General features: G+C 48.3%; 1 protein-coding gene across 1 annotated transcript; it reads right to left on the bottom strand.

The window, feature by feature from the left end:
- Positions 1-24967, bottom strand: LOC141203892 (uncharacterized). The gene is made up of 6 exons (XM_073663865.1): positions 24962-24967; positions 16758-16937; positions 16551-16674; positions 16370-16467; positions 16081-16171; positions 1-1474 (listed from the first exon to the last, which is right to left on the bottom strand). Exons 1-6 carry the CDS (start codon positions 24965-24967, stop codon positions 420-422), a joined length of 1554 nt encoding a protein of 517 aa, XP_073519966.1. The 3' UTR covers positions 1-419.

Raw genomic sequence — 24967 nt, 5'->3', positions numbered from 1 at the left:
TGGATACACCGGGAATGCCATCAAGGGGGTTATTGCTGGAGAGACAATTTGACTCACGGAGGAAGGGAGGCATTGACGAGGTCTAATGTTTCATTGTGTATTGGAATTCCTTAACATGTGGTCTGGGTAATATAGCACACCTATATGTGTAGAGGATTATAATGTTTATTACAATATTATGCTTATATAAGAGATTTCAAGAATGTGGAATGTTAATTGTAAGATATAGTAACAGCAAGTTATCAGACGGTAATGGGCAAGCTGAAAGGATATATCGGAGAGATGCATGTATGTTAGTTTATTATTGTATGTACTGGTTTCTTGTTTTGTAAAAAAAAAAAACTAATGAGAAAACCTCAAAAATTTATTGGATTTTAAAAAAAAGAATAGGAAAAAGGCTTCTACCCTGTGTGGGTTCTCTAGTGCTTAATTAAAGCTGATTTCCGGTTAAAACATTTCCCACATTCTGAACATGAAAAATGCTTCTCCCCTGTGTGAATTCTCTGGTGTCTAACAAGATCTGATTTACGGTTAAAACATTTCCCACATTCTGAACATGAAAAAGGCTTCTCCCCTGTGTGAATTCTCTGGTGGTCAACCAAAGCTGTTTTATGGTTAAAACATTTCCCACATTCTAAACATGAAAATGGCTTCTCCCCTGTGTGAGTTCTCTGGTGTCTAACAAGATCTGATTTCTGGATAAAACATTTCTCACATTCAGAACAGGAAAAAGGCTTCTCCCCTGTGTGAGTTCTCTGGTGCTTAACCAAAGCTGATTTATGGTAAAAACATTTCCCACATTCTGAACATGAAAAAGGCTTCTTCTCCCCTGTGTGAGATCTCTGGTGCTTAACCAAAGTTGATTTATGGTTAAAAAATTTCCCACATTCTGAACATGAAAAAGGCTTCTCCCCTGTGTGAGTTCTCTGGTGATGAACCAAATCTGATTTCAGGATAAAACATTTCCCACATTCTGAACAGGAAAAAGGCTTCTCCCCTGTGTGAATTATCTGATGTCTAACAAGAACTGATTTCCGGTTAAAACATTTCCCACATTCTGAACATGAAAAAGGCTTCTCCCCGGTGTGGGTTCTCTGGTGAATAACAAAAACTGATTTACGGTTAAAACCTCTCCCACATTTGGAACAAGAAAATCTATTGTCCACTGTGTGTATTTTTTGACTTATAGACTTTTCGAGGGTAAAACTATTTCCATTTTCTGAAAGTGAAAATGTCTTCTTTGTTTTGGAAGCAGTTTGTTTTTCAATTCTTATTTTTTTATTTTGACTTTCCTTAGTAGTCGGTAATGAATCAGAAGGCAGGACCTGTTTCATAGGATCAGATGACAGGTCTTTTCTATGAAGGGATGATGGTAGATCTGGAGTAATGGCATTCACTTCAATTGTATCCTGTGGAATCTCAATATCATCTGATTTAAAAATCTCCTGTCCCTCTGATCTCCTGGTACAGTCATCTGCCAAGAAAAAAAACAATTATTAATTTTGAATAAAACATCCTTGAAATTTATATTTTTGAACATTTCTACTTAAAATGTCTGTAGAAATGACAACTTATTGACAGAATGACAGTGAATGACAATTCACAGTCTAATAGAAAGATCCTAATTACTTACCGGTAACGGGATTTTACAGAGCCCATAACAGCACCACCTGAGAGAGGGTATCCGCCCACCAAGGACAGGAACCTACTGAATAAAAAGGCGGTACCTCTCTTCCACATCAGTTTTTGTTTCAGAGCATGAGAGGGCCTCCGAAAAATAGGTTAGTACATAACTGTCACCTAAACATTTCTAATAAAACACCCTAAGAAGTGCACACCATAAGTGATAAAGGGGAGGGAATTAATAGGGTGCTGTCATGGGCTCTGTAAAATCCCGTTACCGGTAAGTAACTAGGATCTTTTTGTTAGAACTCTCCTGTTAGGTTTTTTTGAGTTTGCTGGTCACATGACCATTTTTGCCTATTTAATCCGGCTCCGCCCTCCTTGCCTTGCTGGACTTCATTGTATTTACTACTCTTGAGCTAGCTTGGTGCTCTGTTGCCGTTCTCTGTTAGTTTTGCTAGGTCTTCTGACTTCTATGCTTTTTGTTGTGTGTTTGTCTTTGACTGCTACTATTTCTGCTAGGAGGTGTCCAACTTATCCCAGTCCCTAGTTCTTGTAGGGATTCCTCCCTCACATCTATAGGTCTTCGTACAGACTAGCCGAGGACTTTAGCGGGTCTGATCGCAGGATCAGGTTCCCCATTACATCGTAGGGATCTAGTTTAGTTCTATTGTAGGGACAGATCTCCTGTCTTTCCTTAGTCTCTGTAGCAGATCATAACACTTTTCCCCTTCTCCCATGACAGCACCACCTGAGAGATTTAGAGAGATCAGACACCAGAGGGAGGGATCACCGCTTGCAAAATCTTCCTCCCAAAGGACAGATCAGTAGAAGAGGAAAGGTCAAGACGGTAATGCTTGTAAAATGTAGTGGGGGATGACCAAGTTGCCGCCTTACATATGATCATATGATGTCGATGGGCACATCCGCCTTCTCAGCCCAGGAAGCAGCTACAGCTCTGGTGGAGTGGGCCTTCAGGTTCTCTGGAACTGGCAGATTGCTAGAAGAGTATGCTAAGCCATGGTGTCCCTGACCCACCTAGCTATGGTCCCCCTTGTAACCTTAAGCCCTTTCCTAGCCCCCTGAAAGGAGATGAATAAGGCGTCACTTTTCCTCCAGGCCTTCGTCACCTCCAAATACTGGACTAATACCCTCTTAACATCTAAGGTGTGAAGCTTATGTTCCTCAGAATCTCTAGGGTTAGGATAGAAGGAAGGGAGAGTAATTACTTGTGTTCTATGGAAATTGGAGGCTACCTTTGGAAGATAGGCCGGATCTGGTCTTAAGATTACTCTATCCATACACACTTGAGTGAACGGATTGTTAACTGACAGAACGTGCAGATCACTAATTCTATGAGCTGACGTTAGAGCTACCAGCATGGCTGTCTTTAAAGTTAGAATTTTTTCTGAAACTTCATCTAAGGGCTCAAAGGGAGGTTTTGTTAGCGCTTCTAGAACCAGATTAAGGTCCCAAGGAGGCATCCTTGGAGTAGGAATAGGTCTGGATCTACTGCAATCTTTAATGAATCTGATGATCCACCTATTCGCCGCCAAGTCGCAATTATATAGTGCCCCCAGAGCTGATACTTGTACCTTAAGGGTACTGGTGGCTAACCCCATGCTTAAACCCTTCTGAAGGAATTCCAGTATGGCCCCAATAGGAACCCTCCCTTTGGCGGACTGACCTGAGGTAGACAGAAATTTAGCCCAGGTTCTGCCATAGATCCTAGTCGTCACCTGCTTCCTACTCGCCAGTAGAGTAGTAACTAGATCTGGAGAAAACCCCTCTTGCGCTAGTAGCAACCTTTCAAAATCCAGGCCGTCAAATGCAGGCCCGATCTTTGGGGATGGAAGACTGGGCCCTGCCTGAGGAGATCTGGGGTGTCCGGAAGAACCCATGGATCCGCTTGGGACATTCTCTTCATCCAAGTGAACCATGGTCTCTTGGGCCAAAACGGCGTGATCAATATAACCCTCGCCTGTTCTTCTCGGATCTTCCTTAGGATGGTAGGGATCAGCATTAGACGGGGAAAGGCATAGGCCAGGGAAAAATCCCAAGGAATTTGCAGTGCGTCCACCGCAAACGGCCTCTCTTTTGGATTCAGGGAGCAAAAGATTTTGGTTTTCCGATTGTGTTTGTTTGCAAACAGATTTATCTGAGGTTGTCCCCATCGGCCGACAATCTGCTGGAACACCGCTGGATTCATCTCCCATTCTCGTTTCAAGATGTGTTGACTTAGAAAATCGGCTTTTACGTTCTCCTCTCCTTTTATATGCAGCACCGAGAGCGTTAACAGATGACTCTCTGCAAAACGAAAGATCTGATCCGCTACTAACATCAGAGGAAGGGATCTGGTACCCCCCTGATGATTGATGTAGGCGACTGTCGTTCGGTTGTCCGACATGATCCGGATGTGATGACCCTGGAGAAAAGAACTGAACTCTACTAGTGCATTTCTGGCTGCCAACAGCTCCCTCATGTTGGAGGAGAGACCCGTCTCGCTGTCCGATCAGAGGCCTTGCACTGAATGATCTCTCAGGTGAGCACCCCAGCCTTCTGCACTTGCGTCTGTCGTAATTGTATCTGACACCTGGAAAGACCAAGGAACCCCCAGAGATAGATTTACCGGAATCCTCCACCAGTCCAGCGAGTTGATTACTACACTTGGAAGGTATATTCTCCCATCCAGGCAACCTCTTAGTCGCCTGTCTGCTGTCAGGATCTCCTGCTGAAGACGTCTGGAATGGAACTGGGCCCACTGAACTGCTGGGATACAAGCTGTCATTGTACCCAATAGAGACATTGAATTTCTCAAGGTCATGGTTGGATTGCTGATTACCCGTGATATTAGGGAACTGATCTTCAGTTTCTTGTCCTCTGGCAGAAGACAGGTCTGGTTTTCGGAGTCCAAAATGAGACCCAGGAATGATTTAACCTTTTTTGGTTCTAGTCTCGATTTTTCTAAATTTAACATCCAACCCAGGCCATTTAGACTGGCCATGACTTCCGCCAGAGTCAGTGCGCAGAGTTGCTTTGATCTGCCCACCACTAAAAAATCGTCCAGGTAAGGGATGACTAGGATATGTTTTTCCCTTAAATACGCTGTGACTTCCAGGATAATCTTTGTAAAAACCCTTGGAGCCATGGAGATGCCAAAGGGAAGAGCTGCAAACTGAAAATGCCTTATGTGCTTGCCGAACTGTACAGCTACCTTCAGAAACTGTTGGTGTGCAGGAAAGATTGGGACGTGGTAGTAAGCGTCCTTCAGATCGAGGACGTGCATATAACAGTCCGGAAACAACATTTTTATGGCCGATTTTATTGATTCCATCTTGAATGGCCTGTAGATCAAATGGTCGTTCAGCTTCTTCAAGTTGACAATGGTTCTGAAGGAACCATCCGGCTTCTTTATTAGGAAGAGAGTTGAGTAAAACCCTCTTCCTTGCTCGGGTACAGGTGTTTCTACTAGAACCCCCTTCACAACAAAAGTGAGTACTTCCTGCTGCAGGGCCATCTGCTCCCTTAGGCCTCTGGGGGCAGAAATCCTGACGGTGTTTCTGGGAATGTTTTTGAACTCCAACTTGAGCCCCCTCCTGATCATCCCTAAAATCCAAGTACTGGACGAGATTTTTTCCCAGGCAGGAAGGAAGTGGGACAACCTTCCTCCCACCTGGGGAGGTCTGTCACTTAGGGGCTTTCTTACTCTCGGAGGATGGACCCCCGAACATGAAGCCTCTGTTATTCGGCTTCCTGTCTCTCCAGCCACTTTGGTCTCTGGGAAACTTGCTCCGATTCTATTTCCTCTTCCGAAAGGAGCTCTTATATCGGGGAACAGACACAGAAACCCATGTTTCTTGTCTGCGGCTTTATCCAGGATATCATCTAAGGCCTTCCCAAAAAGAAAGTCCCCCTCGCAAGGGATTGAGCAGAGTTTAGATTTTGACTGCACATCCCCTGGCCAGCTTTTGAGCCATAATGCCCTATGGGCTGCATTAGAAAGATTTGCTGGCAGCCAGCCTAACTGAATCTGCCGATGCATCTGCAAGGAATGCAGCCGCCCCCTGCACGAGAGGAAGATCTGACAGAATTTTCTCTCTAGAGACATTCCCTTTGATCTGGTCTTCTAACTGTTGAAGCCAGATCATCATAGACCTGGCGGTGCAGGTGGCTGCCACTGCCAGTTTTAGAGCCCCTGCTGACTCCCAGGCCTGTTAAAGAAAAGATTCCGCCTTTTTATCAAGCGGATCTTTTAGGGTCCCCAAATCCTCAAAGGGCAGTGTGGATCTTTTTGAGGACTTCGCGATGGCCACATCAATTTTAGGGGTTTTGTCCCACTTAGCTGCATCCTCCTCTTCAAAAGGGTATCTCCTCTCTGTTTTTTTCCATTCTCTATCTATAAGAGACTTGATTCTCTCGTTTACTGGGAATGTGCATCTCTTCTTCTGATCTAAGCCCCCGAACATGACATCCTGAACTGTTCTGGGAGCTTTGGTATCAGCAATACCCATAGTCACTCTAATAGCCTTAACCAGTCTTTCAGTATTGTCCACCGAAAAACAAGGCCTACCCCTTCCATCATCATCCGAAGACTCTGATGACGATGATGAGGAGAGGTCAGAGGGGGAAGGATATTCTTTCGTGAAACGGGACTCTACTGATTCCTCTGAGTCCGAGGAAACCTGTTTCTGCTTCCTCTTCTTACGCGAGGTCAAGCCTTTTAAGGAATCCCTGACCTCTGTTTGGATCAAAGTTTTTAATTCCATAGAAAACCTAGGGGACTCCTCTGCTGTGGTTCTCTGGATACAATCCGAGCAAAGGTTTTTAGCGTAGGAGGTGAGAAAGTTAATTTTACATAATGCACACTCCTTATTTTTATTCTTGGAACTACACTTTTTTGGTCCCTAACAACCAGAAAGAACTGAAAGGAGAGAAAAGAGAAAAAAAAAACAGAGAAGAGCACATTACTAAGGTGAACTTTCACGAAGATCACTCACCACACTGCCGTTCAGACCAGGGTACCGGAGGCGGTGGTTGCCGTTCACATGAAGGCTCCCATCTGGCGGAGGTGGATTGACGAGATTTCTTCTGACTGGTTCTGCCGGCACTAGTACGACCCCCACTGCTGTGGCTCCGATGATGGGAAGACTCTCGATGCTCCGGTTGCTTGAGCTGTTTATGCTGCTTTGGCAGCTGTGGCTGCTGCTGTTCCTCCTGCGGCGGTGACAGCTGCTGCCCAGGTGACTGCGGCTCCTCACTCATCATGACGGGGATGCAGACACCGCCATCTCGACTGCTTCCCATCCTTAAAAAGCATAAGGGACTCCACTTCCTTTGGGCTCCTCCCCTTCCGGCAGCAGTGTGCTCTCTCTTTTCTGCTTAATGCAGGATTTTTTTATATATATATATATATATATATATATATATATTTTTATATATATTTTTATTTTACTAAATTAAATATACTCTTTTTTTTTTTTTTAATGCCAGCTGGCGCGCTACGCCGCAGGATCCCTCATGCGCATGCGCAGCCCAGCGGCTCCCGGCGCGCTTGCAAATGGGGACAACCCGGCGCGCTATGTCACAGGGCGCGACGCAACCCTGCACATGCGCAGCCCGGAAGACCTGCCTGCCGGCGCGCTCAGCCAGGGCCACCATGTGAGCGCAGACCCAGCTGCAGGACCCAGCGCACATGGGAGAGGACCCCGGAAGGCACCCCCCCGCACGCAGACCCAGGTATCAGCAAGATGGGGCTGGGAACAGAGGACCATCTGCTGCATCTTCATGGCCTCCAGGCCGCATCGATCCCGGGATCCACGGTCCAGACCCCACGATCAGGTAGGCGAGGCACCACCTAGAGAGGCTCCCATCAAGGACAGGAACCAAAACTGATGCGGAAGAGAGGTACCTCCTTTTTATTCAGTAGGTTTCTGTCCTTGGTGGGTGGATACCCTCTCTCAGGTGGTGCTGTCATGGGAGAAGGGGAAAAACTTCATAGGATGAAGCATTGGATCGTGGTGTTCAACTGTTTGTTCATTCTGCCTCCAAAATATGAAATAAGAAGCCACCAAGCAATGTTATGTAGACAAAAATGATACCAATAATTAATTTTACTCATCCATAAACCAATCCAGCAATATCCGCTCTCCCAAAGTCAAATCTCCCCCTTGCTTCCGAGCCTTGCAGTGCGTCCAAACCACATTTATCATCCATGTATTTGGCATTACTATAGTGAGAAGAACCCTCTTCATTTACGGTGTGTGTCTCCTGGAGCACAATCTGGGCACTATGTGTTGGGTAATAAAATGGCCAATGGGCAATTTTTACTCTCCAACATCAACTGCGTGCTAATGTCCAGAAAGTGGCCGTGGAGTCAATATAGTCACTACTCCTATAAATTAATTCACTGAGGGTTATAATTTCCAAAATTCAGTCACTTTATGGGGATTTCTATTGCTCTGGTTTTCTGCCATTTTGTCATATTAATGTTTCTACAAATGTTGTGTCCCATCTCCTCTAGGATCTGCAAGATCTGCATTCAAACAGCTAAATGTCGCTCCTTCCCTTCTTATCCTGCCATGTGCCCAGACAGTAGTGTACAACCGTATATAGGGTATTGTCACATTCAAGAGTAGTTGGAAATAATTTGTAAGGTCCATTTGTTTCCTATTATCCTTTGTGAAGAATCTCACAGTTATCACCACATAAAGTGACACACGTCAGATTTGAAAAATGGTGCCTGATTAGGAACACAAAACTGGCTGCAGGAAGGGGTTAAATCAGAGAATTTTGGGAACGAACTGCTGTAGTCAAAAACTGAATATAGATAATAACACATCTACTGAAATGATCGAACTGAACAGTCTTCTCAGTAAATCGTGAGTAACTAGTGGTGAAACCTCTCTGGGGTAATTAGAGTCTGGGGCTCGGGGGCTCTTCATCATCTAAACTATCGTAAGGGACAATATTTTCTGTCAGATAAATTTCAAGAAGAAATATTAGACATTGAAGTAGAACTTTTTATAATATTGCAGAGCTGAGATGTCTTAAATTTAGGCCTCGACAGTGGAAAAAGGTAATGGAGACCTTCTTTTAAAGACCACCATGGAGTCACAGAGACACATAAGTGAGTCAGGCCGATCCCACCACAATCAAACTATCATAGAGAATGAACCTGTAAAAAAGACAGAATAAAAGATATGTTACATCCCCAACAACAACGTATATATAAGGGAGAGCTCCAACACTAAACCGGAGATGCACTCATTTATGGTGGACCATTGGAGGTATGAGGAGTCCTGACCAGGAGAGTAGAGAAAGTATTAGTGCCCCCATTTCAGGAGAGATTGTGCAGGAATCTGAATTCTTTAGGATTGAAAACATAATGGAATTGATGACGTGGAGTGAATCCATGAAACCAGGGCTCGAGCCATGCCACCACATCTCCTGCAGGTGTGAATAGATGTATATTACAGCCATCAGCCACGCACAGCTTAGAGACATATCATGGCACAGGTGTAATGTTATTTATATAGATAATCGCAATCCTGTTTGAAGATAGTTTGAAAAGTCAGGATAAAAGGAAACTCCGTTGTTATTGTACAGAAATTCACACTTGGCCCTCACTGCACATTTAATGTTGTTGATCGTAAAAGCGAGGTTTGGTCATAAAGACTGGACCTGGTCTTGTAGGGACCATATGAGCACATTCAGCCGCACAGAAGGGAGAGAAGGTAGATTCATCCAATAAGATATCAGGGATCGAGGAAGCCAACAGCATCATTACTGTAGCGCCGGCGTCCCTGCCCTCTGCTAGGCAGGGACGCTGTTCCCCTCACCCCTCTGCTCCGAGCCCGGCGTCCTCCTCCCGCTCTGCTGGCAGCGCGCGCTCCTTCCCGGCCACTGTGCTTAGGGCGCGCGCGCGCTCCCTCCCTCTTAAAGGGGCCGCGCGCGCCGTCCTAAGGAGTCCCCGGCCAATGGCCGGAGGACTTCACCATATATAAGGCACCTCCTCCAAAATGGAGGTGCCCGAGCAATGTTGTTGCACTGTTCACTACTCTGCTTCAGCCCTCAGGTCCCGTTGCCAGTTACCTGCCAGATTCCTGCCAGTTTGCTGTCTGATTCCTGCCTGATATTCTGCTTACCTGCCTGCTAGCCTGAAGTCCGACGGTCTGCCTACCGACTCCTGTCAGTCTGTCTAAGGACCTGCTTGCCCGCTCACCTGGGAGCGCTCCTCTGCTACCTGCCTGCTAGCCTGAGGTCCGACGGTCTGCCCTCCAACTCCTGTCAGTCTGTCTATGGACCAGCTTGCCCGCTCACCTGGGAGCGCACATCTGCTACCTGCCTGCTAGCCTATCTGGAGGCTCTGCCGTCACGTGCTGTGACCACCTGCCATTCCAGAGACTCTTGCCCGCTCACCTGGGAGCGCACACCTGTTACCTGCCTGCTAGCCTACCTGGAGGCTCCGCTGTCACGTGCTGTGACCACCTGCCATTCCAGAGACTCCTGCCCGCTCACCTGGGAGCGCACACCTGTTACCTGCCTGCTAGCCTACCTGGAGGCTCCGCCGTCACGTGCTGTGACCACCTGCCATTCCAGAGACTCTCGCTTGCTCACCTGGGAGCACACATCAACCATCTGCCTGCTAGCCTACCTGGAGGCTCTGCCATCACAGGTCGTACCTACCCTTTACCCAGAGACTGCCCCGGTCACTTGCCGTGACCTCCTGCCCGTTCATCCAGAGACTGGCCCAGTCACTTGCCGTGACCTCCAGCCCATTCATCCAGAGACTGCCCCGGTCACTTGCCGTGACCTCCAGCCCACTCACTCAGAGACTGTCCCGGTCACCTGCTGTGACTGCCTGCCCGTCTTCCCTGGTCGCCACCCGCTCCCTTACAAGGACCGCCCCCTTGTATAGTAGCTCAGAGGTTCCGCCTCCCAGACCCGTTACAGTTTGCTCGGGCCATGGAACCCGGTGGCACCCAAGCTCCCTCACTCTCGGACCTGTGTCATGAACTGTCCCGTCAGAGGTCCCAACAGGAGTCCATCCTGGGTCACCTGCGGAATGTCAATACTCGCCTGGACACTCTGACTGCTCCACCAGCAACCACCGCCAGAGCCATGACTCGCAATCCGGCAGCTCCGCTGCCCACCAATACTATGGTATCCTACCCCGGACCCCGGCTTTCCGCACCTCCTCGCTTCGGAGGCGACCCCGCTCAGGCTCGGGGCTTTATAAATCAGTGCACCCTGCACTTTGAACTCCTGTCCCACCAGTTTAACTCCGACCGGGCCAAAATTGCCTTCATCATGTCCCATCTCACCGGGGAGGCCCTGGCCTGGCTAAATCCTCTATGGGAGAGAGGAGACCCCCTGGTGTCCGACTTGCCTGCCTTTCTCACGGCTTTCCGGAAAGTCTTCGACGAACCTGGACGGAAGACCTCATCCGCGTCATCTCTGCTACGCCTCCGTCAGGGAAGTCTCACCGTGGGCCAATATGCCATATGGTTCCGTACCCTTGCCTCGGAGCTGGCCTGGGATAACGACGCTCTGGTATCTGTCTTCTGGGAAGGTCTGTCCGGCCGTATTAAAGATGAACTTGCCGGTCGAGACATTCCTACCACTCTCGATGACCTAATAACTCTTGCCACCCGGATTGACCTACGGTTCCAGGAGCGTGCCAAAGAAGTCACCCGTGAGAGGAGGTTTCCACGTCTAGCTCCTACTTTTCAGAAATCCGTCACTCCCTCCGTTTCTCCCCAGGTACACTCTCCTGAGCCTATGCAGGTCGACCAGACCAAGATGGTCAAAACCCGTCAGGACTTACGCCGTGCCGAGGGGAGCTGCTTCTACTGTGGCAGTAAGGAGCACCGGATCCGTACCTGCCCGGAGAGGTCGGGAAACGCCTGTGTCTAGGTTCGCTCAGAGAGGTCGACCTAGACAAGAATAAATCCTCTCCATCTCTGCTGCTGTCAGTCGCAATTATCTGCGGGGAGAATCGTTATTTCGAACTGGCTCAACTTGACTCTGGAGCGGCCGGGAATCTTATTTCACAGGCCCTGGTAGAAAAATACCGCATTCCCACCAAACCTCTGGCTATACCATTATCTGTCGCTGCTGTGGATGGGGGCCTCTTACCACGTCCCATCCAACTCATCACCGAATCCGTAACTCTGCAGGTGGGAATGCTGCATTCTGAGAGCATCTCTTTTCATGTTCTGCCTGGACTCTCTCACGCCCTCTTACTAGGTCTACCTTGGCTCCAGAGACATGCACCCGTGCTTGACTGGCAGACCGGAGAAGTCCTTCGCTGGGGACAGGACTGTCATAAGACTTGTTTGGTTCCTGTTCATCCCGCCCGTCCTTCTCCTACCCCAACTAATCTGCCTGGACTTCCGATTCCCTATTGGTCATTTGCTGATGTCTTTAATAAAAAGGAGGCAGAGACATTACCCCCTCATAGACCATACGACTGTCCTATCGACCTGTTACCCGGTACTACGCCTCCCCGTTGGCGTATTTACCCATTGTCCGCTGCTGAGACCCGGTCGATGTCCGAATATATTGAGGAGAATTTGGCCAGGGGATTCATCCGGAAATCCACCTCCCCGGCGGGAGCAGGCTTCTTTTTCGTAAAAAAGAAGGACGGCTCTCTCCGTCCCTGTATAGACTATAGAGGCCTTAACCAGATCACGGTGAAGAATAAGTACCCCCTTCCGCTCATTCCAGAATTATTTGATCGTCTGAGGGGGGCTAGAATCTTCACCAAACTGGACCTCCGTGGGGCGTACAACCTGGTCCGTATCCGTCAAGGGGATGAATGGAAGACTGCATTCAACACCCGGGACGGCCACTATGAATATCTGGTAATGCCCTTTGGTCTCTGTAACGCTCCTGCCGTCTTTCAAGAGTTGGTCAATGACATCTTCCGGGACCTTCTCTACTCCTGCGTAGTGGTGTACCTGGACGACATCTTGGTCTTCTCTCCGGATCTCCAGACTCACCGGAGAGACGTTCGTCAGGTCCTGCTCAGGCTCAGGCAGAATCACCTCTTCGCTAAATATGAGAAGTGCCTCTTTGAGCAGACCTCGCTTCCGTTTTTGGGCTACATTATTTCTCAGACCGGCCTTCGAATGGATCCAGAGAAACTGTCTGCCATCGAGAAATGGCCCCGACTGGAGGGGTTGAAGGCCATTCAGCGGTTCCTGGGCTTCGCCAACTACTACCGCCTCTTCATTCCGCACTTCTCTTCCCGGACTGCCCCAATTTCCGCGCTCATCCGTAAGGGCACTAATCCCAGAGAGTGGCCGCCCGAAGCAGAGGAGGCCTTTCTTTCCTTAAAACAGGCCTTCTCTTCCGCCCCGGTGCTGCATCGCCCAGATGGCAACAAGCAGTTCTTCCTGGAGGTTGACGCCTCCTCCTCTGGAGCCGGAGCGGTACTTACCCAAAAATCATCTTCCGGGAGAATGGTAACTTGTGGCTTCTTCTCCAAACTCTTCTCCTCTTCTGAGCGCAACTATTCCATAGGAGATCGAGAGTTATTGGCCATCAAGCTGGCATTGGAGGAGTGGCGTTACCTGCTCGAAGGGGCTCTTCACCCGGTAATAATTTACACTGACCACAAGAACTTGGCTTACCTCCAGCATGCCCAGAGACTTAACCCGCGCCAAGCTCGGTGGTCCTTGTTTTTTGCTCGCTTTGATTTTATTCTTCATTTTCGCCCGGCTGACAAAAACATCAAGGCGGACGCCTTGTCCCGAGCCTTTCTGGTGTCTGATCTCGAGGAGGAACCGAAACACATCATCGATCCCGCCAGAGTAATGCAGGTGGCTCCCGTGAGTCTAAATCGTCTCCCTCCCGGTAAGACGTTCGTATCAGTACCTGATCGGGAGAAGATCCTACACTGGGGTCACTCGTCTAAACTAGCTGGCCACGCCGGTCAGAAAAAGACCCTCCAGCTTATTACCCGGCACTACTGGTGGCCTACCCTGCACAAGGACGTAATAGACTTTGTTTCTGCCTGTGTGTCCTGCGCCCGCAACAAGGTTCCGAGACATCTGCCAGCCGGTCGCCTCCTTCCGCTCCCAGTACCTGCTGCCCCCTGGCAGCATATAGCAATGGACTTTATAACTGATCTCCCCGTCTCTGCCGGTTGTACGGTCATTTGGGTGGTCGCTGACCGCTTTTCCAAGATGGCTCATTTCGTTCCCCTGCCAGGCCTCCCGTCTGCACCCGAGCTGGCTAAAGACTTTATCCGCCACATCTTCCGTCTTCATGGCCTGCCCCTCCACATCGTGTCGGATCGTGGGGTACAGTTCACGTCACGCTTCTGGAGAGCCACTTGTAAACTGCTAGACGTCACCCTGGACTTCTCCTCCGCTTACCACCCACAGTCTAATGGTCAAGTGGAGCGGATCAATCAGAACCTGACCAGTTACCTCCGGCACTTCGTTAATGCCCACCATTCAGACTGGGTGGATCTCCTGCCATGGGCCGAATTTTCTTACAACAATCACGAGAGCGAATCTTCCTCCAAATCCCCGTTTTTTGTTGTCTTCGGTCAGCATCCTCGGATCCCATTTCCCGTCTCCACCTCGGTGGACAATCCGGCTGTGGAATCTCTTGTTAACAAATTTTCCTCCATATGGGAGAGTACCCGATCCGCACTCCTTCTGTCATCCGAGCGTATGAAAAGACATGCTGACAAAAAACGTCTGGATCCTCCTCAATTCCGTCCAGGAGATAAGGTCTGGCTCTCGTCCAAGTATGTCCGGCTCAAGATTCCTTCCTATAAGTTAGGGCCTCGGTTCATCGGTCCTCTGGAGGTCATCAGTCAGATCAACCCGGTGGCCTATAAATTGAAACTCCCGGCCAACTTGCGGATCCCTAACTCCTTCCATGTATCTCTCCTCAAACCTGTGGTACTTAACTCTTTTTCCAAGTCTACAGGTACGCCTCCTGCTCCGGTTTCCGCTGAAAACGAATTTGAGGTAGAGAACATTCTGGCCACCAAAAGGGTAAGAGGGAAGACCTTTTTTCTAGTAGATTGGAAGAGGTTTGGTCCTGAAGAGAGAACGTGGGAGCCCCGGGAGAACATCCATGCCCCTCTCATCCTAGCTAAATTTCTCTCTGGCCTAAAAAAGGGGGGGCCTAAAGGGGGGGGTACTGTAGCGCCGGCGTCCCTGCCCTCTGCTAGGCAGGGACGCTGTTCCCCTCACCCCTCTGCTCCGAGCCCGGCGTCCTCCTCCCGCTCTGCTGGCAGCGCGCGCTCCTTCCCGGCCACTGTGCTTAGGGCGCGCGCGCGCGCGCTCCCTCCCTCTTAAAGGGGCCGCGCGCGCCGTCCTAAGGAGTCCCCGGCCAATGGCCGGAGGACTTCACCATATATAAGGCACCTCCTCCAAAATGGAGGTGCCGGAGCAATGTTGTTGCACTGTTCACTACTCTGCTTCAGCCCTCAGGTCCCGTTGCCAGTTACCTGCCAGATTCCTGCCAGTTTGCTGTCTGATTCCTGCCTGATATTCTGCTTACCTGCCTGCTAGCCTGAAGTCCGACGGTCTGCCTACCGACTCCTGTCAGTCTGTCTAAGGACCTGCTTGCCCGCTCACCTGGGAGCGCTCCTCTGCTACCTGCCTGCTAGCCTGAGGTCCGACGGTCTGCCCTCCAACTCCTGTCAGTCTGTCTATGGACCAGCTTGCCCGCTCACCTGGGAGCGCACATCTGCTACCTGCCTGCTAGCCTACCTGGAGGCTCCGCCGTCACGTGCTGTGACCACCTGCCATTCCAGAGACTCTCGCTTGCTCACCTGGGAGCACACATCAACCATCTGCCTGCTAGCCTACCTGGAGGCTCTGCCATCACAGGTCGTACCTACCCTTTACCCAGAGACTGCCCCGGTCACTTGCCGTGACCTCCTGCCCGTTCATCCAGAGACTGCCCCGGTCACTTGCCGTGACCTCCAGCCCGTTCACTCAGAGACTGTCCCGGTCACCTGCTGTGACTGCCTGCCCGTCTTCCCTGGTCGCCACCCGCTCCCTTACAAGGACCGCCCCCTTGTATAGTAGCTCAGAGGTTCCGCCTCCCAGACCCGTTACAATTACCCTCCGCTTTCTCTTACAGTCCCATCAGAATATTTTTCTTCAAGTGATTTTCTCACTTGTCAGCACTTTCTACGTACGCTGTCATTTGGTTTGTAATTTACAGATCTGGGCAGGTAAAGGTCAGCGTCTACTAATCCCAGGGGGCAGGTGGATCCTCCAGGTTGTAAGTTCTATAGAAAAAAGCTTTTACAATTACACAAAGTAATGTGAACATTTTTGGATGGAGGAAAATGTTGTGGTCTAGAGGGAAAATGGTGATCACACGATTGTGATACGGCCGGACTACACCACCGATAAAGCAGCCACAGCCGGTGACTGAGAAGAATCTGTGACTTCTCTGCATTTAGTGGTCACTACTCACCTGGGTAGTCATATGTAAGAATCTCCTCCTTATACCGCTCATCACCCCTCACATATGTCTCTGTAGAATTAATATGGGTCAGATCTTCACCCTGAAACAAATATTATAAAAGTCACAGACAGATGGAGAAGTCCCATCTATGATCAGCTCTAATCCTGCCATCTCCACTGGTCTCATTACACAAGTATAAAACATATAATACTGGTGGATAAAACAAGACTGAGCACAAGACCTTCACAGCCGCCTACACATCATAGGGGAGATCTCAGGACACCTTCTCTCCACCTACCTGATGATCCTGAGGAACATTGGGATCTTCTTGTTTACAGTCCTGTGGAAGAAGAGGACGGAGACATCTCTCTGGTGTTGTCCTCTTACTGGATAGATCTGGAAGAAACACATACAGGGACTGAATTCATTCTTTACATAGAGATAATTATAGGCCGTGTGCATTTAGTCCTGTCTATTACCTGGTGATGTGAGGGGCTGGGGAACCTCCATCATGATGTCCTTGTACAGATCTTTGTGTCCTTCTAAATACTCCCACTCCTCCATGGAGAAATAGACGGCGACATCCTGACACCTTATAGGAACCTGACACATACAATGATACCGTCATCCCCTCGATCCCTCCATAGCGTTACTGTATAATGTCCCAGCATTCCCAGCAGTGTCACCTCTCCAGTCAGCAGCTCAATCATCTTGTAGGTGAGTTCTAGGATCTTCTGGTCATTGATGTCCTCGTGTATCAGGGGGTGAGGTGGAGATCCTGTGATTGGGCTCAGGGGTCTTCCCCATCCCTCAGACACAGGGTCCTGACAGCGCTCACTAGAGGTCTTCCTCACTACTGTGTAATCCTGGTTATGGAGAGACACATTAATAAATCTCACTACAGACATTTCCAGAGTCCTCACCTCTCCAGTTCTGTCCATCTGTTATTCCCATAGATAAGAATGATGTAATGTGACGTCATCAGAATCTCTCACCTCTCCAGTAAGCCGGAAGAGGATCTCTAGGGTGAGGTGCATTATCCTCTCCGCCATCTTGTCTCTGTCCATGCCCATCCTTGATAGGTGATTCAGAAAAATTCTCTTAATATAGAAGATCTTCACTGAGAGGATCTGATATTGTAGAAACCTGAATGAGAAGAAGATGAGCCGATGTAACATCATAAAGAATCCTGTGTAATAATACAATTACTGGAGATAATAAGGGAAATATATCAGGAGATAGAATGTGTAGATGTTGTGTTCTCTAGTTTTTATGGACTGGAACATAAGTTGAATTGCTGACTTAGACATCTCCTCCATACTTTCAATCACTGGCTAAGTTGGCCACTGCTTCAGTAAGAATCACCCAGAAACCCAAGCAGCAATGGTATTTTTATTATTTTACAACATTCTGCTTTTGTCCCTGACGTACTAATAAAACCTTTATATTTTAGGCCACAGACAACAAGCAGTTTCTTCCTAGGAGTCTGCAGCTGAATACGTTTCTCATAGACTCATCTTCCATAACGCTAATTCTCGTCATATACATTACAGATGGCATGAGAAATAACAACTTCATGATGAGGACGACATCTTCATCTTCTAATACGGCTCTAGAAACAGATATGGCCAGAGTCCTTCACTGACTACATCATCACCGACCGTCTGTATGAATGTTTCCCGTCTTCCCCAGGTTGTAATCTTTTATCACGTTAGATCTCATTTATAACAGCGTGTTTGTAAGAACAAGACAGTTATTTGATGCTAATGTCTCCATGTACAGTGGTTTTATTCCTGGATATTATGTTTCTTTTAGCATTTTCCTGTAGGCTTCCATATATTACATGAAAAACACCAAAAAAAGAAAACCAAGTGTTAAAACCTAAAATAAAATTGGGGATGGTGGCACTGTGGGAACACTATACTGTATGTGGGGGGGATGGTTGTAATGTGGGAATATTATACTGTATGTGGGGGGATGGTGGTACTGTGGGAACATTATACTGTATGTGGGGGGGATGGTTGTAATGTGGGAATATTATACTGTATGTGGGGGGATGGTGGTACTGTGGGAACATTATACTGTATGTGGGGGGGATGGTTGTAATGTGGGAATATTACACTGTATGTGGGGGGATGGTGGCACTGTGGGAACATTATACTGTATGTGGGGGGGATGGTGGTAATGTGGGAATATTATACTGTATGTGGGGGGATGGTGGTAATGTGGGAACATTATACTGTATGTGGGGGGATGGTGGTAATGTGGGAACATTATACTGTATGTGGGGGGATGGCGGTACTGTGGGAATGTTATATTGTATGTGGGGAGATGGTGGGACTGTGACAACATTATACTGTATGTGGGGGGATGGTGGTAATGTGGGAACATTATACTGTATGTGGGAAGATTGTGGAACTGTGGGAACATTATACGGTGTGGGAGGATGGCGCAACTGTGGGAACATTATACTGTATATGGGAAGATGGTGGTACTGTGGGAACATTATACTGTATGTGGGGGGGATGGTGGTAATGTGGGAATATTATACTGTATGTGGGGGGATGGCGGCACTGTGGGAGCATTATACTGTATGTGGGGGGATGGTGGTAATGTGGGAACATTATACTGTATGTGGGGGGGGATGGTGGTAATGTGGGAACATTATACTGTATGTGGGGGGATGGTGGTAATGTGGGAACATTATACTGTATGTGGGGAGATGGTGGGACTGTGACAACATTATACTGTATGTGGGGGGATGGTGGTAATGTGGGAACATAATACTGTATGTGGGGGGATGGCGCAACTGTGGGAACATTATACTGTATATGGGAAGATGGTGGTACTGTGAGAACATTATACGGTGTGGGGGGATTGCGGAACTGTGAGAACATTATACTGTATGTGGGGGGGATAGTGGTACTGTGAGAACATTATACTGTATGTGGGAAGATGGCGGTACTGTGAGAACATTATACTGTGTGTGGGAAGATGGCGGTACTGTGAGAACATTATACGGTGTGGGAAGATGGCGGTACTGTGGGAATATTATACTGTATGTGGGAAGATTGCGGAACTGTGGGAACATTATACTGTATGTGGGGGGATGACGGTACTATGAGAACATTATACTGTATGTGGGGGGATGGCGGTACTGTGAGAACATTATACTGTATGTGTGGGGATGGCGGTACTATGAGAACATTATACTGTATGTGGGGGGATGGCGGTACTGTGAGAACATTATACTGTATGTGGGGGGATGGTGGTACTGTGGGAACATTATACTGTATGTGGGAAGATGGCGGTACTGTGAGAACATTATACTGTATGTGGGGGGATGGCGGTACTGTGAGAACATTATACTGTATGTGGGAAGATGGCGGTACTGTGAGAACATTATACTGTATGTGGGAAGATGGCGGTACTATGAGAACATTATACTGTATGTGGGGGGGATGGTGGCACTGTGAGAACATTATACTGTATGTGGGGGGGTGGCGGTACTGTGAGAACATTATACTGTATGTGGGGGGATGGCGGTACTATGAGAACATTATACTGTATGTGGGGGGATGGCGGTACTGTGGGAACATTACACTGTATGTGGGGGGATGGCGGTACTGTGAGAACATTATACTGTATGTGGGGGGGATGGCGGTACTGTGAGAACATTATACTGTATGTGGGGGGATGGCGGTACTGTGGGAACATTACACTGTATGTGGGGGGATGGCGGTACTGTGGGAACATTATACTGTATGTGGGAAGATGGCGGTACTGTGAGAACATTATACTGTATGTGGGGGGATGGTGGTAATGTGGGAACTTTATACTGTATGTGGGAAGATGGCGGTAATGTGACAACATTAAACTGTATGTGGGGGGATGGTGGTAATGTGGGAACATTATACTGTATGTGGGAAGATGGCGGTACTGTGACAACATTATACTGTATGTGGGGGGATGGGGGTACTGTGAGAACATTATACTGTATGTGGGAAGATGGCGGTACTGTGAGAACATTACACTGTATGTGGGGGGATGGCGGTACTGTGAGAACATTATACTGTATGTGGGGGGATGGCGGTACTGTGAGAACACTATACTGTATGTGGGGGGATGGCAGTACTGTGAGAACATTATACTGTATGTGGGGGGATGGCGGTACTGTGAGAACATTATACGGTGTGGGGAAATAGAGGTACTATGAGAGCATTATAGTGAGAGGCTTAATGACCGCAGTGGCTCCTGCGACCGACCCCTACTTCAGCTGGATGTGTTCTCGGACTGACATTCAGCTGAAGTGCCACAATACACGCTGCTGACCAATCAGAGGCCAGCAGCTGACATTGGCATGTACGCCATTAGGGGTCGCATGGAAGTAACATCATGCTCTCCTGTCACTTGTAGCTGAAGTCAGCGGCAGCTCCAGAAAAAAGACACCGAGCGGCGAGGGAGCAGAGAGAAGGCGAGTATAATGTTCTGTTTTCTTTAAATCAGCGAGTACACGGTGCCCTTGGCCATAATACTACATGTAAGAGTGTGGGCTGTGCATTATACTACATGTATGACTATGGGCTGTGCATTATACTACATGTACGGACTATGGGCTGTGCATTATACTACATGTATGACTATGGGCTGTGCATTATACTACATGTATGGACTATGGGCTGTGCATTATACTACATGTAAGAGTGTGGGCTGTGCATTATACTACATGTATGAGTGTGGGCTGTGCATTATACTACATGTATGAGTATGGGCTGTGCATTATACTACATGTACAGACTATGGGCTGTGCATTATACTACATGTATGAGTATGGGCTGTGCATTATACTACATGTATGGACTATGGGCTGTGCATTATACTACATGTATGAGTATGGGCTGTGCATTATACTACATGTACAGACTATGGGCTGTGCATTATACTACATGTATGAGTATGGGCTGTGCATTATACTACATGTATGAGTATGGGCTGTGCATTATACTACATGTAAGAGTGTGGGCTGTGCATTATACTACATGGATGACTGTGGGCTGTGCATTATACTACATGTAAGAGTGTGGGCTGTGCATTATACTACATGTACGGACTATGGGCTGTGCATTATACTACATGTATGACTATGGGCTGTGCATTATACTACATGTATGGACTATGGGCTGTGCATTATACTACATGTATGAGTATGGGCTGTGCATTATACTACATGTGTGGACTATGGGCTGTGCATTATACTACATGTATGGACTATGGGCTGTGCATTATACTACATGTATGAGTATGGGCTGTGCATTATACTACATGTATGGACTATGGGCTGTGCATTATACTACATGTATGGACTATGGGCTGTGCATTATACTACATGTATGGACTATGGGCTGTGCATTATACTACATGTATGACTGTGGGCTGTGCATTATACTACATGTAAGAGTATGGGCTGTGCATTATACTACATGTATGACTATGGGCTGTGCATTATACTACAAGGATGACTGTGGGCTGTGCATTATACTACATGTATGAGTATGAGCTGTGCATTATACTGTATGGAGGATTATGGGGTGTGCATTATACTTCTGTTATGGGGCCCCATCACTTCTATGTTCGCCCCTGGTGAGTGTAATAGTTTATTTTTTTCTATACACTAAAGAACAGGGGCAGAACGGGGGACATATACTAGATTGAGGCCCAGGATAAAGGACATACATATACAGGGGGTACGGGAAGTATTCAGACCCCTTTAAATTTTTCACTCTTTTTTTTTCAACATCATTTTTATTTTATTTTTCAAAACATAAATACATAACATACATCTAATCTGGTACATAGAGAGGTCAGAGTGCCCGTACGCAGACTGGGTCTATAACAACTCTATTCACATATTTAATTGGTATAACAGTAAATTTTTCACTCTTTGTTTCATTGCAGCCATTTGGTAAATTCTAAAAAGTTCATTTTTTTCTCATTAAAGTCCACTCTGCACCCCATCTTGACTGAAAAAAAACAGAAATGTAGAAATTTATGCACATTTTTTAAAAAGAAAAACTGAAATATCACATGGTCATAAGTATTCAGCCCCTTTGCTCAGTATTGAGGAGAAGACCCCTTTTGAGCTAGTACAGCCACAAGTCTTCTTGGGAATGATGCAACAAGTTCTTCACCCCTGGATTTGGGGTCCTCTGCCATTCTTCCTTGCAGATCCTCTCCAGTTCCGTCAGGTTGGACGGTGAACGTTGGTGGACAGCCATTTTCAGGTCTCTTCAGAGATGCTCAATTGGGTTTAGGTCAGGGCTCTGGCTGGGCCAGTCAAGAATGGTCACAGAGTTGTTCTGAAGCCATTGCTTTGTTATTTTAGCTGTGTGCTTAGGGTCATTGTCTTGTTGGAAGGTGAACCTTCGGCCAAGTCTGAGGTCCAGAGCACTCTGGGAGAGGTTTTCATCCAGGATATCTCTGCACTTGGCCGCATTCATGTTTCCTTCAATTACAACCAGTCGTTCTGTCCCTGCAGCTGAAAAACACCCCCATAGCATGATGCTGCCACCACCATGTTTCACTGTTGGGATTGTATTGGGCAGGTGATGAGCAGTGCCTGGTTTTCTCCACACATACCGCTTAGAATTATCACCAAAAAGTTCTATCTTCATCTCATGAGACCAGAGAATCTTATTTCTCACAGTCTGGGAGTCCTTCATGTGTTTTTGAGCAAACTCTATGCAGTCTTTCATATGTCTTGCACTGAGGAGAGTCTTCCGTCGGGCCACTCTGCCATAAAAGCCCGACTGGTGGAGGGCTGCAGTGATAGTTGACTTTGTGGAACGTTCTCCCATCTCCCTACTGCATCTCTGGAGCTCAGCCACAGTGATCTTGAGGTTCTTCTTTACTTCTCTCACTAAGGCTCTTATCCCACGATTGCTCAGTTTGGCTGGACGGCCAGGTCTTGGAAGATTTCTTGTGGTCTCAAACTTCTTCCATTTAAGAATTATGGAGGCCACTGTGCTCTTAGGAACCTTAAGTAATGCAGAAATTCTTTTGTAACCTTGGTCAGATCTGTGCCTTGCCACAATTCTGTCTCTGAGCTCCTTGGGCAGTTCCTTTGAGCTCATGATTCTCATTTGGTCTGACATGCACTGTGAGCTGTGAGGTCTTATATAGACAGGTGTGTGCCTTTCCAAATCAAGTCCTATCAGTTTAATTAAACACAGCTGGACTCCAATGAAGGAGTAGAACCATCTCAAGGAGGATCACAAGGAAATGGACAGCATGTGACTTAAATATGAGTGTCTGAGCAAAGGGTCTGAATACTTATGACCATGCGATATTTCAGTTTTTCTTTTTAATAAATTTGCAAAAATTTCTACATTTCTTTTTAGTCGAGATGGGGTGCAGAGTGTACTGTAATGAGAAAAAAAAGAACTTTTTAGAATTTACCAAATGGCTGCAATGAAACAAAGAGTGAAAAATGTAAAGGAGTCTGAATACTTTCCATACCCACTGTATATATCAGGATGAGGGGTGGTCGAAATCTCGCAACGGGTCCCATCAGACCCTAGTTATGCCTCTGATTGTACTGTGTGGGGGGATGGCGGTACTATGGGAACATTACACTGTGTGGGGGCATCATACATACTGCATAACGGGGGCATTACACTGTGGGGATCCTGTACTATGAGAACAATACGTTTCCTGTCTCCATAGTTGGGTCGTATGTATCTATTACAGGAAACAGAACAGAAACCTTATGATTCTTATAAAGGGGCAACACAAGACCCCAAAAGAGCCTCCGTGCTGAAGGGGTTATTGCCCCCTGCCCCAGTAATGGGGTCTCCACATACCTCCACCTGCAGAGTCGCCACCACATATATGGCTGTTGTGTGCGCACAGGAGCTGTGATGAGGTCACAGGAGGGGAGGAGTCAGGGGTCACATGATCAGGGGCCTCAGTGGATGCAGGACTCTGCTGTGCTGGTTGTCATGGTGCTGGATGAGCTGAAGTTTATGTGTGGGGTCAGGAGGGGTTTACAGTGTGGATGTAGCAGAGCCGCGTGTGTACGAGGTGTACGGAGCAGAGCCGCGTGTGTACGAGGCGTACGGAGCGGAGCCGCGCGTGTACGAGGCGTACGGAGCGGAGCCGCGCGTGTACGAGGCGTACGGAGCGGAGCCGCGCGTGTACGAGGCGTACGGAGCGGAGCCGCGCGTGTACGAGGCGTACGGAGCGGAGCCGCGCGTGTACGAGGCGTACGGAGCGGAGCCGCGCGTGTACGAGGCGTACGGAGCGGAGCCGCGCGTGTACGAGGCGTACGGAGCGGAGCCGCGCGTGTACGAGGCGTACGGAGCGGAGCCGCGCGTGTACGAGGCGTACGGAGCGGAGCCGGGCGTGTACGAGGTCTACGGAGCGGAGCCGCGCGTGTACGAGGTGTACGGAGCGGAGCCGCGCGTGTACGAGGTGTACGGAGCGGAGCCGCGCGTGTACGAGGTGTACGGAGCGGAGCCGCGCGTGTACGAGGTCTACGGAGCGGAGCCGCGCGTGTACGAGGTGTACGGAGCGGAGCCGCGCGTGTACGAGGTGTACGGAGCGGTGCCGCGCGTGTACGAGGTCTACGGAGCGGAGCCACGCGTGTACGAGGTGTACGGAGCGGAGCCGCTCGTGTACGAGGTGTACGGAGCAGAGCCGTGTGTGTAAGAGGTGTACGGAGCGGAGCCGCGTGTGTACGAGGTGTACAGAGCGGAGCCGCGTGTGTACGAGGTGTACGGAGCGGAGCTGCGTGTGTACGAGGTGTACGGACCGGAGCCCTGTGTGTACGAGGTGTACAAAGCGGAGCCGCGTGTGTACGACGTGAATCCTGTCTACCAGCAGCTGATCTCACTGCCAT

Source organism: Phyllobates terribilis, unplaced genomic scaffold (genome assembly GCF_046119375.1).
Source record: "Phyllobates terribilis strain yellow unplaced genomic scaffold, ASM4611937v1 Scaffold_130__1_contigs__length_5004896, whole genome shotgun sequence".
NCBI classification, from domain to species: domain Eukaryota; kingdom Metazoa; phylum Chordata; class Amphibia; order Anura; family Dendrobatidae; genus Phyllobates; species Phyllobates terribilis.
Note: the sequence above shows the minus strand (reverse complement) of the source record. Positions and strands in the feature narration are given on the sequence as shown.

Bases quoted from the DNA above. Each gene is read 5' to 3' on its own strand.
- LOC141203892 (XM_073663865.1), bottom strand. The intron at 16,675-16,757 runs GTGACACTGCTG...TGTATGTGTCAG, and splicing joins TTGAGCTGCTGACTGGAGAG to GTTCCTATAAGGTGTCAGGA. The intron at 16,172-16,369 runs GTAGGTGGAGAG...TATTTGTTTCAG, and splicing joins ATGTTCCTCAGGATCATCAG to GGTGAAGATCTGACCCATAT.